This window comes from Macrosteles quadrilineatus, unplaced genomic scaffold (assembly GCF_028750875.1).
Source record: "Macrosteles quadrilineatus isolate MER2022 unplaced genomic scaffold, UCM_ALF_1.0 Scaffold_9__3_contigs__length_116548681, whole genome shotgun sequence".
Lineage (NCBI taxonomy): Eukaryota > Metazoa > Arthropoda > Insecta > Hemiptera > Cicadellidae > Macrosteles > Macrosteles quadrilineatus.
The window spans coordinates 78,344,954-78,357,849 of NW_026542602.1; the positions used below are offsets into that span (position 1 = coordinate 78,344,954).

Here is a 12,896-nt window from a genome sequence, read left to right on the forward strand (position 1 = left end):
TCATTACCTATGAGTACTATTTCCCCCACTTCAGGTTCTCGGTAACTTTTGACATTATTATGGTGTGATAATTGACCAAGATACTCGATTCTGAATCTTCACTTCAGTCCTTCTCTTATTTTCTTTCTGTATACAGCTTTCTTCGGTAAATTGATCTCCTCTATAGCGTCTAAGTCGGGTTGTCTTACATCGCTTATATCTTTCAAAAACAATGATGGAGTAATGGGACTCAACTCATTCAGATCATCTGACATGTAAGTAAGCGGTCGGGAACTGATAACACTTTCACATTCACACAATGTAGTTGACATTTGTTCATAGTTCAAACTAGTTTTCTTCAAAACTCTCTTCAATAGATCCTTTAGTGATCGTATAAGTCTTTCATAGAACCCACCCCACCATGGTGAATTTGGTGGAATGAATTTCCACTCAATTCTAGAAACTTCCTGTATGTTTTCCCAATCCAGCTTCTTAAACAGACTTTCAGTTCCAGTGAAATTCGTACCGTTGTCTGAAAATATTGTATGTGGTCTGCCCCTTCTGCTTATGAAACGTCTCAATGCCTGTAAGAATGCATCTGTAGACAGTGCCAGGGTAAGTTCAAAATGAACTGCTCTCACGATAGCACAAGTAAAAATACAAATATATGCTTTGAGGTTTCCTTTAAGATAAACTGGACCTGTCATATCTATCCCGCAAACTTCAAAAGCTACAGGATCACGAAGTCGTTTGAGTGGTAAAGTTGCAGTTGGAGCTTCAAATCTTTTTGATGAAAACCTTCGACAAATCACACAATGTTTTATAACAGTCCTCAACGTCCTCCTTCCTCCTAAAATCCCAAACATTTCTCTTAAAATGCTCAGCAACCCTTGTACTCCAACATGACAAGACTCTTCATGGACGTGGCGAATGAGACGCAAAACAACAGGATGTTTGGATGGTAGTAATATAGGTTGCCGAAATCAACTGAATCTTCTCGTTGCATTACCTTTGTCTTCAATCGTATAAGTCCTTGTTCGTCATAAAAATATTCAAAGTTCCGCAAAACTTTCAAAGATTCACCAACGAAGCTATCTTGTTGAACTAGTTTTAACAAGTACAACAAGTACAGTATATCTCAGCAGTGCAGAATTCACTAATAGTCAAAGGGCCACAAATATGTTGCTGTCTACAGTTATTAGTAAAGCGCAAAATCCAAGCTAAACATCTCACCAACATTTTGTACTTGGAAAACCGCCTGTAGTACCAATTACTTTCACTTTTACACTCAGTATTTGTCATTGAAGATGATACTACTTTACATTTTTCAGCATTTATCTCTTCTTCATTGCTGGATGTAACTTCGGTAGGCCATAGTTCTTCTGGTTGGTATAACCATTTGGGACCCTCCCACCAACGCACTGATAATAATTTTTTGGCGTTGCAACCTCTTGATGGTAAATCCGCTGGATTTAGCTGACCAGGAACGAATCTCCATTGGTTTCCATCGCATATACTTCTGATTTCATTGACTCGGTTTCGTACAAAAACAGTCCAATTCTCATTCCTTTTTATCCATGCCAAGCAAGTGGTAGAGTCACTCCAAAATGTGGTTTCAGCATTCTTGAACATATCCGCGCTCTTCACTATAGATGAATAAAGCCTAGCACTTATCGTAGCACCCAAAAGTTCCAGTCTAGGTATGGACATATTTTTTATTGGTGCGACTCTTGACTTCGCTTGAATCAACTGAACATTTACACCGAAAGATCCTTCCACTCTCAAAAAAGCTGCTGTGGCATATGCGTCCTGACTCGCATCACAAAACATATGAATAGTCAAGTTCGTGATCTGGTTGCTACCTAACAACCAACGTGGAATTTTGATGTCCTTTAAAAAAGCGAATTCTTTCTGCCAATTGACAATATCTTTCCGAATATCTCCCCCAATTTCCTTGTCCCATTTGATTTTAGATTTCCACAGTTTTTGAAGACTAAGTTTGGGAGTAAGAGTAACAGGACTGAAAAAACCTATGGGATCAAACACTTTTTGAGCTAGAGATAGTATATTACGTTTTGTAACAGTCTGTAAAGGCTCACCAATATCTAAACTAACACCAAGAGTGTCATGTTCCTTATTCCATTCCAAACCTAAAACTTTGGTGACACAGGGTTGTAGATCTTGATTGTTTGACTCCCACCCTCTCAAACAAAATGAACCATCAGCCATAATTTCTGTTCCTTTCTCAATAAACCGACTTAATTCTTCTTCTGAATCTACACTTGTGACACAATTGTCCACATACAGACTCTGGCTTAATGTGTTAATAACATCTATTTCATTTTTAAATTTTGCTTTAGACCGTTCAAGATGATGAGTTATAACTGCACTAAGTAGAAAAGGACTACTTGTCAAACCAAATACTACTCTACAATGTCTCAGCACTTGTAAATCCCCTTTTTCATTCACCCACAAGAATCCCAAATAATTCCTGTCATTTTGATGAATACTTATTTGCAAAAATGCTTGCTTAATGTCTGATATCACTCCAAATTGTCCTACTCTAAACCGATTAATTAAATTTGGTATTTTCTGGATCTTGTTGGTTCCTTTTTCGAGACAATCATTTAAAGAAGGCTTACCTTTAACATGTGCTGAAGCATCAAATACGGGCCTCACTGGTGTAGTCACACTGTCCTTGAGAACTGCTCTATGCGGTATGAAGTGCTTGATGTGATCTACCTCGTCACTGGGAACTGATTCAATGATTCCTTCAGTCTGCCAACTTCTAAACACTTGTTGATACTTACTGAAGTAACCACCATTTTTAGTTTTGTCAATCGTTGATTGAAGCCGTTTCTTTGAAAGTTCCAAGTTATTAGGAAGCATGTTACAATCCTCGACCCAAGGTAAGCACACTTCATAACGACCTTCGTTGTTTACACTCACCGTATTCCTAAAATGCTCTAGTGTCATCTCGTGTAACTCTTCTTTTGACTTCTGTTCTACGGGATCAGTAATACCAAGTGTCTCTAATTTCCAGAACATCAAAATATCCTCAGAAGGATCACTAAAAGAAAACATACTAACACATGATGTATTGCATTCTGTCTTACTGTTATCAGTTTCCACAACACTAGATAAGCGACCCATTAATGTCCAGCCTAGAAAGGTTTCCATTGCGACAAGTCCACTATTCAGCTGAACTTTGTTACCTGTGAACAACTTACCAGCAACATCTGCACCAATTAATACTTCAATTTTTGCATCTGATTCAGCCACATCCGAAAGAACAATGTTAGCAGCTTCTATTTCCTTAAGTTCTGGACCTCTCCTAATACTAGGGATATTTTCACTTATAAGAGGTTGATCTAAAACCTTGAACCTACACTTATAGTCATTATTCCTATTGGCAAGAATGATTTTAAACGTGTTATGTGAAACAACATCCGTCTTAACACCTCCAAAAAGTGAATGAGTTAAACTCTCTTGCCCCTCGGGATACATACCAATTTCAGATGCTGCTGTGGACTCAAGAATATAAGATCTCATCGAACCTGTATCAATTAAGGCTCTAACAGGACGAATCAAACCTTCATGGATCAGATTGACCCTCAATGTCTGCAGATAAATCTGTGATTTTGTTTTTTGTCCTAAGTTAGATAGATCTTTGACCTCATTACCGGTGCACTTGTTTGATTGTTCTTGCAATCCTTGATCCTTATTACACATCAAAGTAGGGTGTTTGCGGTAACAAATACTACATTTTAAAGGCCTTCTACAGAATTTAGATGTATGTCCCTGAAATAGACATGTAAAACAAGCTTTTTTATCCAAAACAATTTGTCTCTTTTTACTAAAATCCATTTTCTTGGCCTGCAGGCAATCTGCACTTTTGTGAGCTTCTGAACAGAATATACAATTTAACTCTTTTGACTTGTTAGTCAAGCAAGATGCTGAAGGCATATTGTTTGATGTTTTATCAATATTACTTCTAAGGGCTTACCCTCTTACTCGTACCGTAACCAGTCTTAGCCAAAACAATTCTTTCTTCACCTTCAACTTCTGATTTGATGAACTGCCGCAATCTCTTCAATGTCTGCTCTTCTGTTTCTGATGATTCTTTATTTTTTCCATCTGAAGACAAACTGCATCTCTGCCAAGCTCTAAGAAGATCATCTGGTAAGCAGGACTCCACTAAAGGCAACAAAACACAAGCATATTTATCTGTTGTTACCTCTAAGCTTTCCAATGCTCGTAGTTGACATTCTAATTTGTCGTAAAACTGCATCAGAGACATACGATGTTCTGTGTTTTTCAGTACCAAAGCTAGCAGCTCCCTAACATATACTTGTACTAGAAGTCCGTCCCGCCCAAATCTACCTTTAAGTTCCTCTAGAGCCTTAGGATAATTATCTGCTGTTGGTGGAAAACTCTTTACTACTTCATATGCTCTAGACCTAGGAATCATACTTTGTAACAAGTATTGGAACTTTTCTGCAGCATTTAGGGCCGGTTCCCTATCTATTGTTTGAAAAAGACTCCAGAAATGTAGCCAGTCCTTCGGATCTCCACCAAATTTGATCAATTCTACTTTTGGAAGTCTTACTGTGTTGTGCTTAGGTACTAAAGTGCTGTTGTTACTTACAGAATCGCTGAGAGAACGAGCTTCATCTTCTAGTCTGTTACTTACTCGCAACTTGTATTTGATTGATTCAAAAGTCTCCTTATATTCATCCTGTTTTGCAAGTTCGGCTTCAATTTCTTCATCAGTACTTTCTTCAAGCATTAAATTGAATACTTCTTAATCAATTTCATGTAACTCATTATACCTACCTTTGTTCTATTACGCCATAAAGAGCATTAGCTCTATCAAATTCTTCTTGACATACTTCATTAAACTTATATACTGTTCTACTAAATGTACTTCTCAAAACTTTCCTTCTTTTTAACAAGGCCTCCATGGTTCAAATAAAATCTATACTTTTCCAACAAATAAATTACTTCCACCAATGCCCCACGTTGGGCGCCACAATAATACGATTAGACTGACAAAAAAATAATGAGTACTTAGTGAAAGTAGTGACAATAGTTTATTTGAACCATTTTGACTAACACCTTTCTTTAAAGCCAACATAAACTCAACTCTATTTTGTTTACAATCTCTCCTTAAAATTCATAACATGTGTTTTAATTATTAGTAAGCATACAATATTAACATTGACCACAGCTGGCAATTTAAAACCAGTAAGTTTAACCATTGACTATAGGTTAAACCAACACAGCATATATAACACTATGATTTAATTTGAAAATATAAACTGATTAAAAGTGTAAACCTACTTTCAAACCCCTACTTTTGATGTTAATAGATCCAAAAGAATATTACACATACCTAAGTGTAGCAATAGGATCAACTTCTTCATATTGATGCTTCATGAATGACATGTTTTACCATAATTCTTCAATTTTAGTCAAGCCTCTTTACATGTAGCTTACTATTTAAATTACAAAATAAAACTTTGAGCAATACTTAACAAAACTTATACAACCTTTCTTTAAAACCAAACATAACCCTCCTCAATCTACATAAAGCATCACACACATCTTTTTCTAGTAAATAAACAAACACCAGTTCATTGCACTGACCAGCTGATTCATTAAATAAATAAATTATATCATTTGAACTTTGAAAGTATGCCAGGCGTAGCCCTTTGGAAATCAGCCTGTGGGGCAGAGCCCTTGGGTAATTCGGCCATATCAATACTTTTCGGCAAATCTACACACTCTAAGCTTCATTTTGATGTGCCATATGCCCATATTTTCATTTGGTAAATGGCCTTAACCGTTTACATAAAATTTGATTGTATCACTTTAATAATATAATAGATTGTAGTTGTGTTTTTTAGCTTTTGGGCATCATAAAGTAAAAGAAATACACTATTCATGAACCTACATTTAATAATGAAAGCTGTGGTAACTGCTACTTAAAAAAAATAAAATGATCAAAGATTCATGAAAAACGTAGTAAAATTCAATTACGAGAGTACTTATATCAAAATTGAAATGTTTGAATTACAAAATATCAGTTGAGATAAGCCTATAAACTTGATAAAATTGGGGTTTAAAATTTATTTTACTGAGAAACTCAAGCTACCCCTTCACTAAATGAGTACACTGAAATGTAGCTCCTGTTGAGGACACTCCCGTTTTGTCTGAGAGTTCCTTAAATATTTTCATGATTTAAGACAACAAACGTCTTTTAAATAAAAAGTAAAATATTTAAATACTGGATATTACTTATTTTTAATTTTTTTATAGCCTACTGCAAATTCATAAATTACAATAAATTTATACAAAATCATGGCATGTTTTGTTCTTTAAAAGTATTTATTTGGAATAATGTATGTTCAAATTATGTCACTCAGTAGCTCAAAATAAGAGTTCAAAGGAAAATAATGTTGCTCTAAAAAAAAAATAGGTCTACACTAAAGTCAGTACAACTTTCCTGTAATTGAAAAAGTTCTATTAATTTATTCAAGGGTTCGATCTTGAAAGATAGGCTTTTAGTTGTAAGCGTGAAAGATGACATTTGACTAACACTATCTTTACATTAGGTACGTAAATACAGTATTATTTTTTGAAATAGATACAATACACTTTTTCAATTATGATAATAATTCTAATAGCAAAATGCCTGTTTAATATAATGGCTTGTACTTCGGTACTAATCCATCTATCAATTGCAAATATTTATTTTCATCCAGTTAATATTATGTTCATTTTTGTTATAAAAAACAACCAGAATCAGGAAACAATGAAAAACAAAAACACTGAAAAATAAAACATCACAATACAAACAGTTTCCAAAGACAACACAAACACTGTGGTCGAAAACAACTAGTAAAAGAGGTTATATCCATGCAGTATCAATAACCAAACACATTTAACAAAGTCTTACAAATAAATTAAACTGTACAATTAATTACAAAATACCTAAGCAATTGAAAACCTCCTGGTCAATTGCTACAACTCCGAAATTGTAAAAAGTGAACATTTTTGTGTGTGATGTTGGTAGCATAGGCTAACAACAAAGACAAACATTGTTTGTGAGTCAATCTGGTTATATTTAATTTGCTGTTTGCCTTTTACTGGCCAGATTGATGATCTTTAGTCATGTCCACAAGCTTTACAACACAAAGCAAAGTCAACAGCGAGTTGCGAAAAATGTTATTAGTGGGATTTTTGTTAAGCTTTGATAAATACTGGAGATTTGTGTCTGCCTACATGATCCATGGATTGCCTATTTTTTTTTAAATTAGTTGTTTACCAAAGTTTTGTTTAAAATATGGAAACCAATTAAATACTTTGTTATACCAAAATAGTAATTTTAAACATTTGTTGATTAAAGGTAATGTTTGGATTTATAAACACAGCACATTTTTAAACCCTGATGAAATTTTACAGATTTTAGATTCCATCACATGGCAATAGTAAAAGGTTTTAATATTCTGTAAAATTTCAACATAAAATAAAGTGTTTTAGTTGGTTATTTATGATGTATCAATCGCCCAGAAATGGGTTTTTGTAATGAAGGAAATAAAAATATAAAGAAATTTAACGAGTAACAAATTATATATATAATTAATAATTATAATAATTATAAATTATAATGCTATTGAAGATCACAGAATGAAATTGTTTAGTTGAACCATTTTAAAATTTAAATTTAAGATTCTTTAATTCCATTTAAATATGAGTACTCATAAGGTTAACATGGGAAACTCCAGAGCCACTGGGGCGGAGCCCTTTTGACGGATCTGCTCCAAACTTCACACAAATCATCCTTGAATAATGCTTAATAATGCCTGAAAGTGTTATTACAATCTGTAGAGCGGTTTCGGAGTCCATAACGTTCAAATATGTATATATATATATATATAATTATATATATATACAAACTTCCTCTTTTATAAATATAGATCATACCTTCCTAGGTCCTAGAGTGTCCTCGTCCACAGCCTTCTGCAGTGCCACCATGATCCTGTCTAGCAGCACAGCAGCTCTCTTTGGTACTACCACCTGTAACAACCATTAAAATATTAGCCTTTTTACCCAACACCATTAAACGGCTGGTTTCAGTTGATCAAACTGGAGACCGTTGGATACTAAATGGACCTGCAATTACCTTGTATATATTTAAATTACGACAAATCCTATTTAATTCCTAGATACCTAAACGTGGTTGTTATAGGTAAAAAAATAAACATTGCGTTTCAAATCAGTTAAAAAAATCCCATGTTTAATCGAGAAAGCTAACCATCACTTGATTCAAATTAATGTAACTTAAACTGAATACGCTCAATATACAGTTTTAAAAAAACCACCACCGCTGAATATTACTTTACCAGACAAAAGGAAATTGAATACTTTCATAAACAATATTTTAAAGATTTTTTTGTAGATTTTTAGATCGTGTTTTATGTTTAAGGACAAGTGACATACCGATGGCAATAGAACCGCATAAATAAGTAATTAAACCAATAAAAAAAATAATTTTATAGCATCATAAACTGTTCCATTGTTGTAATAACGCCATTTCTTTGCCAATTTATAAAAAAAAACACCGAGTTATCAAATTGGGAAAAATCAAAATCTTGGGCTACCGAAGTTAATCAATCGTAGATGATGTAGGAGGAGGAGGTGGGTAGAAAAATGAATCTTAAAATCAAAATTTTGATCTGAGATTCATTTATGTAAACTCAACATGATTTACAAAGGTTAAATTTTGCCATAACTGTACACATGTGTGTAGGCGTTACTTAGGTAATCCAAACCATTTTAACCCAAATCATTTCCACATCAAGCTCTTAAGCTAAGCAAAGACCCAATTATCATTGCGTTAGTGAAATTCACATGTTTGTTGGACGTGACTTAAATACTGAAATACGTAACGAATTGACTCTAACTAACGTATAAATGAAAATAAATTGGAATGTAGTTTAATGTAACCAAGACTCCCCATGAAATCAGGTATAACGTACTACACAAAAACAATGTCAGCGTTTGTGAACATTCCATATTGTGTAAGAGGAAATTTGTCGCAGTATCTGTAACCATTAGTATAAAAAAGAAATTTTTAAATACATACAAAATATATTTTATTTACAAATTAAAATAACTAATATTCACCAAACCAAAAAAGAATTAATTTTAAAGCACTTTTTAAGCTATTTAACTTGTTGTTTGATATGTGAGGTCTAATATACCAACTGTGTAAAATCAAGAAACGTAAATACATCTAAGGACTAATAAAATACTTCTACCTTATTTTGTTACTTCTTGTTACTCAGAGTTCGAGTATTCCACAATGTTAACGATATGAATTACTTTTACTAATAGTGTACAACCCTTGTTTTACGCTTATCAACCAATTTGTCAAAAGTATTAATTTTATATCAAATGAAACGACATAAATATGCGAAGTTAAGTTTATGGCAAACAATAAAAACGTAATCCCAAACGTTATACCTCAATATAAAGAAACCCGTATTCTCTATAAGTTTATTTTTGTAGAACATTAAAATTTCGTAGTACATAGGCAGTTACTAATAGCTGTATTTCAATAACCAACAATAAAATGTATTTAAAGTAAAACATAGGAAAGAAAGTAAATGAGTTCTTAAAAAATATTGTGTGGACCATTTTTAAAGTACAACGTTATTTGGTAAAATATAGCTTTAATCATGTACAGTAACTGTTTATAAAAAAAATAATTAAGGTTGATATCCTGGTGAGGAAATTTACAGAAAATAAAAAAACAAAGAAAACAAACCTAATTAGGAAAATGTAATTTTTTCATAAAGGTCTCACTTGGAACAAAGCTCTGTCCGCGTAGACTGTAGCATTTTTACGCAAAGCAGACAGAGCCTGTGCCAATTAAGGTCCTTTAAAGAGGACACACTCCTAGATTTTTTATGTGTTTTAAAAGCTGATACCTAAAGAAACTTCTTTTGAATAAGTAAAACTATTAATTATAAGAAACAAGAGATGCTTGACGTAGTTGTCTTGCTGGATTCAAGACCCATCTCAAGTCTGGATAAAACATTGAATCTTTATATTAATAGGCAAGCATGTTTCTTTAAAACCTTTTTTCTCAGCTCGTGTACATTGCAGGGAAAATCTACGCATATTGTTAGAAATATATGTTCCTGTAGAAGTGCAGAATCCCTTTATAAAAATTAAAATAGAAAAAAATAAGCACAAAAATAATTTTAAATTTTAAAAGAATTTACATAGGCCTTTTGGGTTTCCATTTTGGTGAGGAAATAACAACGGAATATAAACAGAAAATCCAATACAAATGGAACAAATTTCAATCAATTGTTTTATTTACAGAGTGGGGCGAAAATAGAGAAGTCTGTACATTACAAATTTTCGGTAGAATTTTCGACCACTGGACGATTTCTAGTAACAATAAGTGTGCAGAGGAGATCTTACTATCGTTTATTAAAAATACTCTTCATAGATGTATTATTCTTATAGTTTAGCCTCAGTTAAGCTGATAACAGTTTGAAGTGTATTGCAAAACGACGTTTTGTTGTAGACTGGTTGTTTCTTGTTATCAAACGATTTTTTCCAATTAATTGGTTTAACTAAATACCCCCGCTGCAGCAAACCTACAGGCTAAGTAAAATTGCATTTGCCTGATTGGGGGTTCACTAAAATATTTCCTACCTTAGAAATGTAGGGTTTTCCCTATTAAAATAACATTAGGTTTAACGAGTTCTCAGATTTACTGCTACAGTTAAGGTTATATTTAGCGTTTCAAAGTGAAATATAATAAGTTAGTAAATAAATAATTTGCCAGATTTGATTCGAACAACAAAACACAGGTAAACTGCATTATAAATAGATAACGGCAAATTTAATTTTTGTTTGTTGTCCCGGATCAATATTATATGCATGAAAAAAGGTTGAATTACGTGGTTTTTCAGAAGAGGTCCACTACTTTTTAAACTGAAAAATAACCGCAGGTTAGGTTAGGTTAGTTTATAGATTTGCTCATACTTTTAGCGAATTTCCCTATAGGGAAGTAGCTATTACCGTAGGTGGCACGGTAAGACCTAGACCCGGGACCGATTTACTTTTTCATTTTGATGTCCCCAGAGGCCAAAAACACTATTCGTTCAAATTTTTATATATGTATATATATATACGTGCGTGAACGCGATAACTTGAGTAATTTTTGTCCGATTTTGATGAAATTTGGTTTAAAGGTGTAAAGCGGGATAAACTTGAATGAGTTCGCGAACCAGCACGATCGGACCATGGGAACGGGGCTTTACGGGGGGTTTTATGGGGTAAAAATTGGTTTTTCTCACTTTTGACCCTCAAAACACAAAATTTTCTAATTTCTCTTTAGACCTTTTTAAAGAGCTTAAAAAAACAAATAATTTAGTATATAAAAGTATTTTTGTTCGAATATTAGTAACGGAGAAAATTAAAAAAATTGTAAATTTAAAATTCCCATGTTATTCTTATGGAGAATATTGTCAAATGTTGTAGTTTGCTTGTTTATGAATATATTTTGATCAAATTTGGCAAATTTATTTATTTTGTACTAAGCTATCAATATTTTACTCAAAAACACACTTTATTAGTTTCCTTGTAGCAGCAAACCTAGGTACTCGTTAAACCTAATGTTATTAAAATATATTTAACTGAAAATCAATTCAGACGAATGGAAATTCGCTTAGTCGGCAGGTTTGCTGCGGCGGGGGTATTTTATTTACTGAGCAGAAATAATAAAAAAAAAATACCAAACCTGGTGTTTCCCACAGTTTAAATAGTTGCGGTCCTCCTCTGATTGAAAAATACCCTGAACAACTTTGACTGTTGCAAACAAGGTCAACTGCAAAAGTTTACCTATTTTCCATAAGAATAATATAGGAATTTAAATTTATAGTTTTTTTATTTTCTTCGTTACTAATAAGCGTTCAACAACGATTCAAAATAATATAGGGGAAATTTAAAATAAGATAATTATAAATTAATAACCTTTCTAGGGTCAAAAAAGTTCCTGATTGTACGATGATATAGGAAGTGTACTTAGCCTACACTATTCCAAATGAATGCTATTTTTTTTTATTTCATTAGATTAGCAATAATTACAGATTTAATAAATTATTGCACTACTGGTATTTGGTACGTAAAATCTAAATACAAATTGTGAATGAATGTTAGGTAGGAAGGGATTTTCTTTATGATTCAGCCCATATTGAGATGATCAGTAAATTTCATAAGTTTACGATGATAAGAAGCCAAAAAGTGAACATGAAAATCCTTTGTACTTTGATGAAAAAGACGGATCCGGGTTTTCATTATTCAACGATAATGTAAAACATTAATGTCAAACGGCTAAACAGACCTAAATTTAAAAGGTTGTAATCTATTTTAAGAAATGGAAACAAAGTTCTAAGCAATATTGTTGGGCTTTAGTCGATGAAAAATAATAATGTGTTAATAGATCTTCTTCCATATTATTTTACATTACAATACTAGAGGAAGTTTATCACATTTGGGAAAAACTATCTTTGTCTTAATGATTTATTTTATAACAATTACATGTTGCTAAAGGCACCCTTAACTGACAAATTAATAAAAAAAATGAACTGGGTCAGGACTTCTAAGTGAGTTTAAGTAAGTTTAGCTGAGTCGGTGGCTCAGTCGGTAGCGTCGCGGACTTCGGGCCCATGGCAGCGATGTCGTGGGTTCGGATCGTGGTCACTGCCGATAACATTTTATCAGTACAGTTCACCTTTGTACTGTACCGGCTCACTCCTTGCTTTGCTGTAAACGATCCACGCACGGGCGCTTAGTCTATGTGGACGGGGGGGTAAGGTTAAAAGAGGCCG

General features: G+C 33.3%; 1 protein-coding gene across 1 annotated transcript in view; it reads right to left on the reverse strand.

Moving 5' to 3' along the window:
• The window catches only part of LOC129004504 (uncharacterized), a 51,595-nt gene that overhangs the window by 11,586 nt on the left and 27,113 nt on the right, over positions 1-12,896 (reverse strand). The window contains exon 3 of the mRNA XM_054433113.1: positions 7,969-8,061. Within this exon, the coding sequence (XP_054289088.1) occupies positions 7,969-8,061 (93 nt within the window). The remainder of the gene's footprint in view (positions 1-7,968; positions 8,062-12,896) is intronic.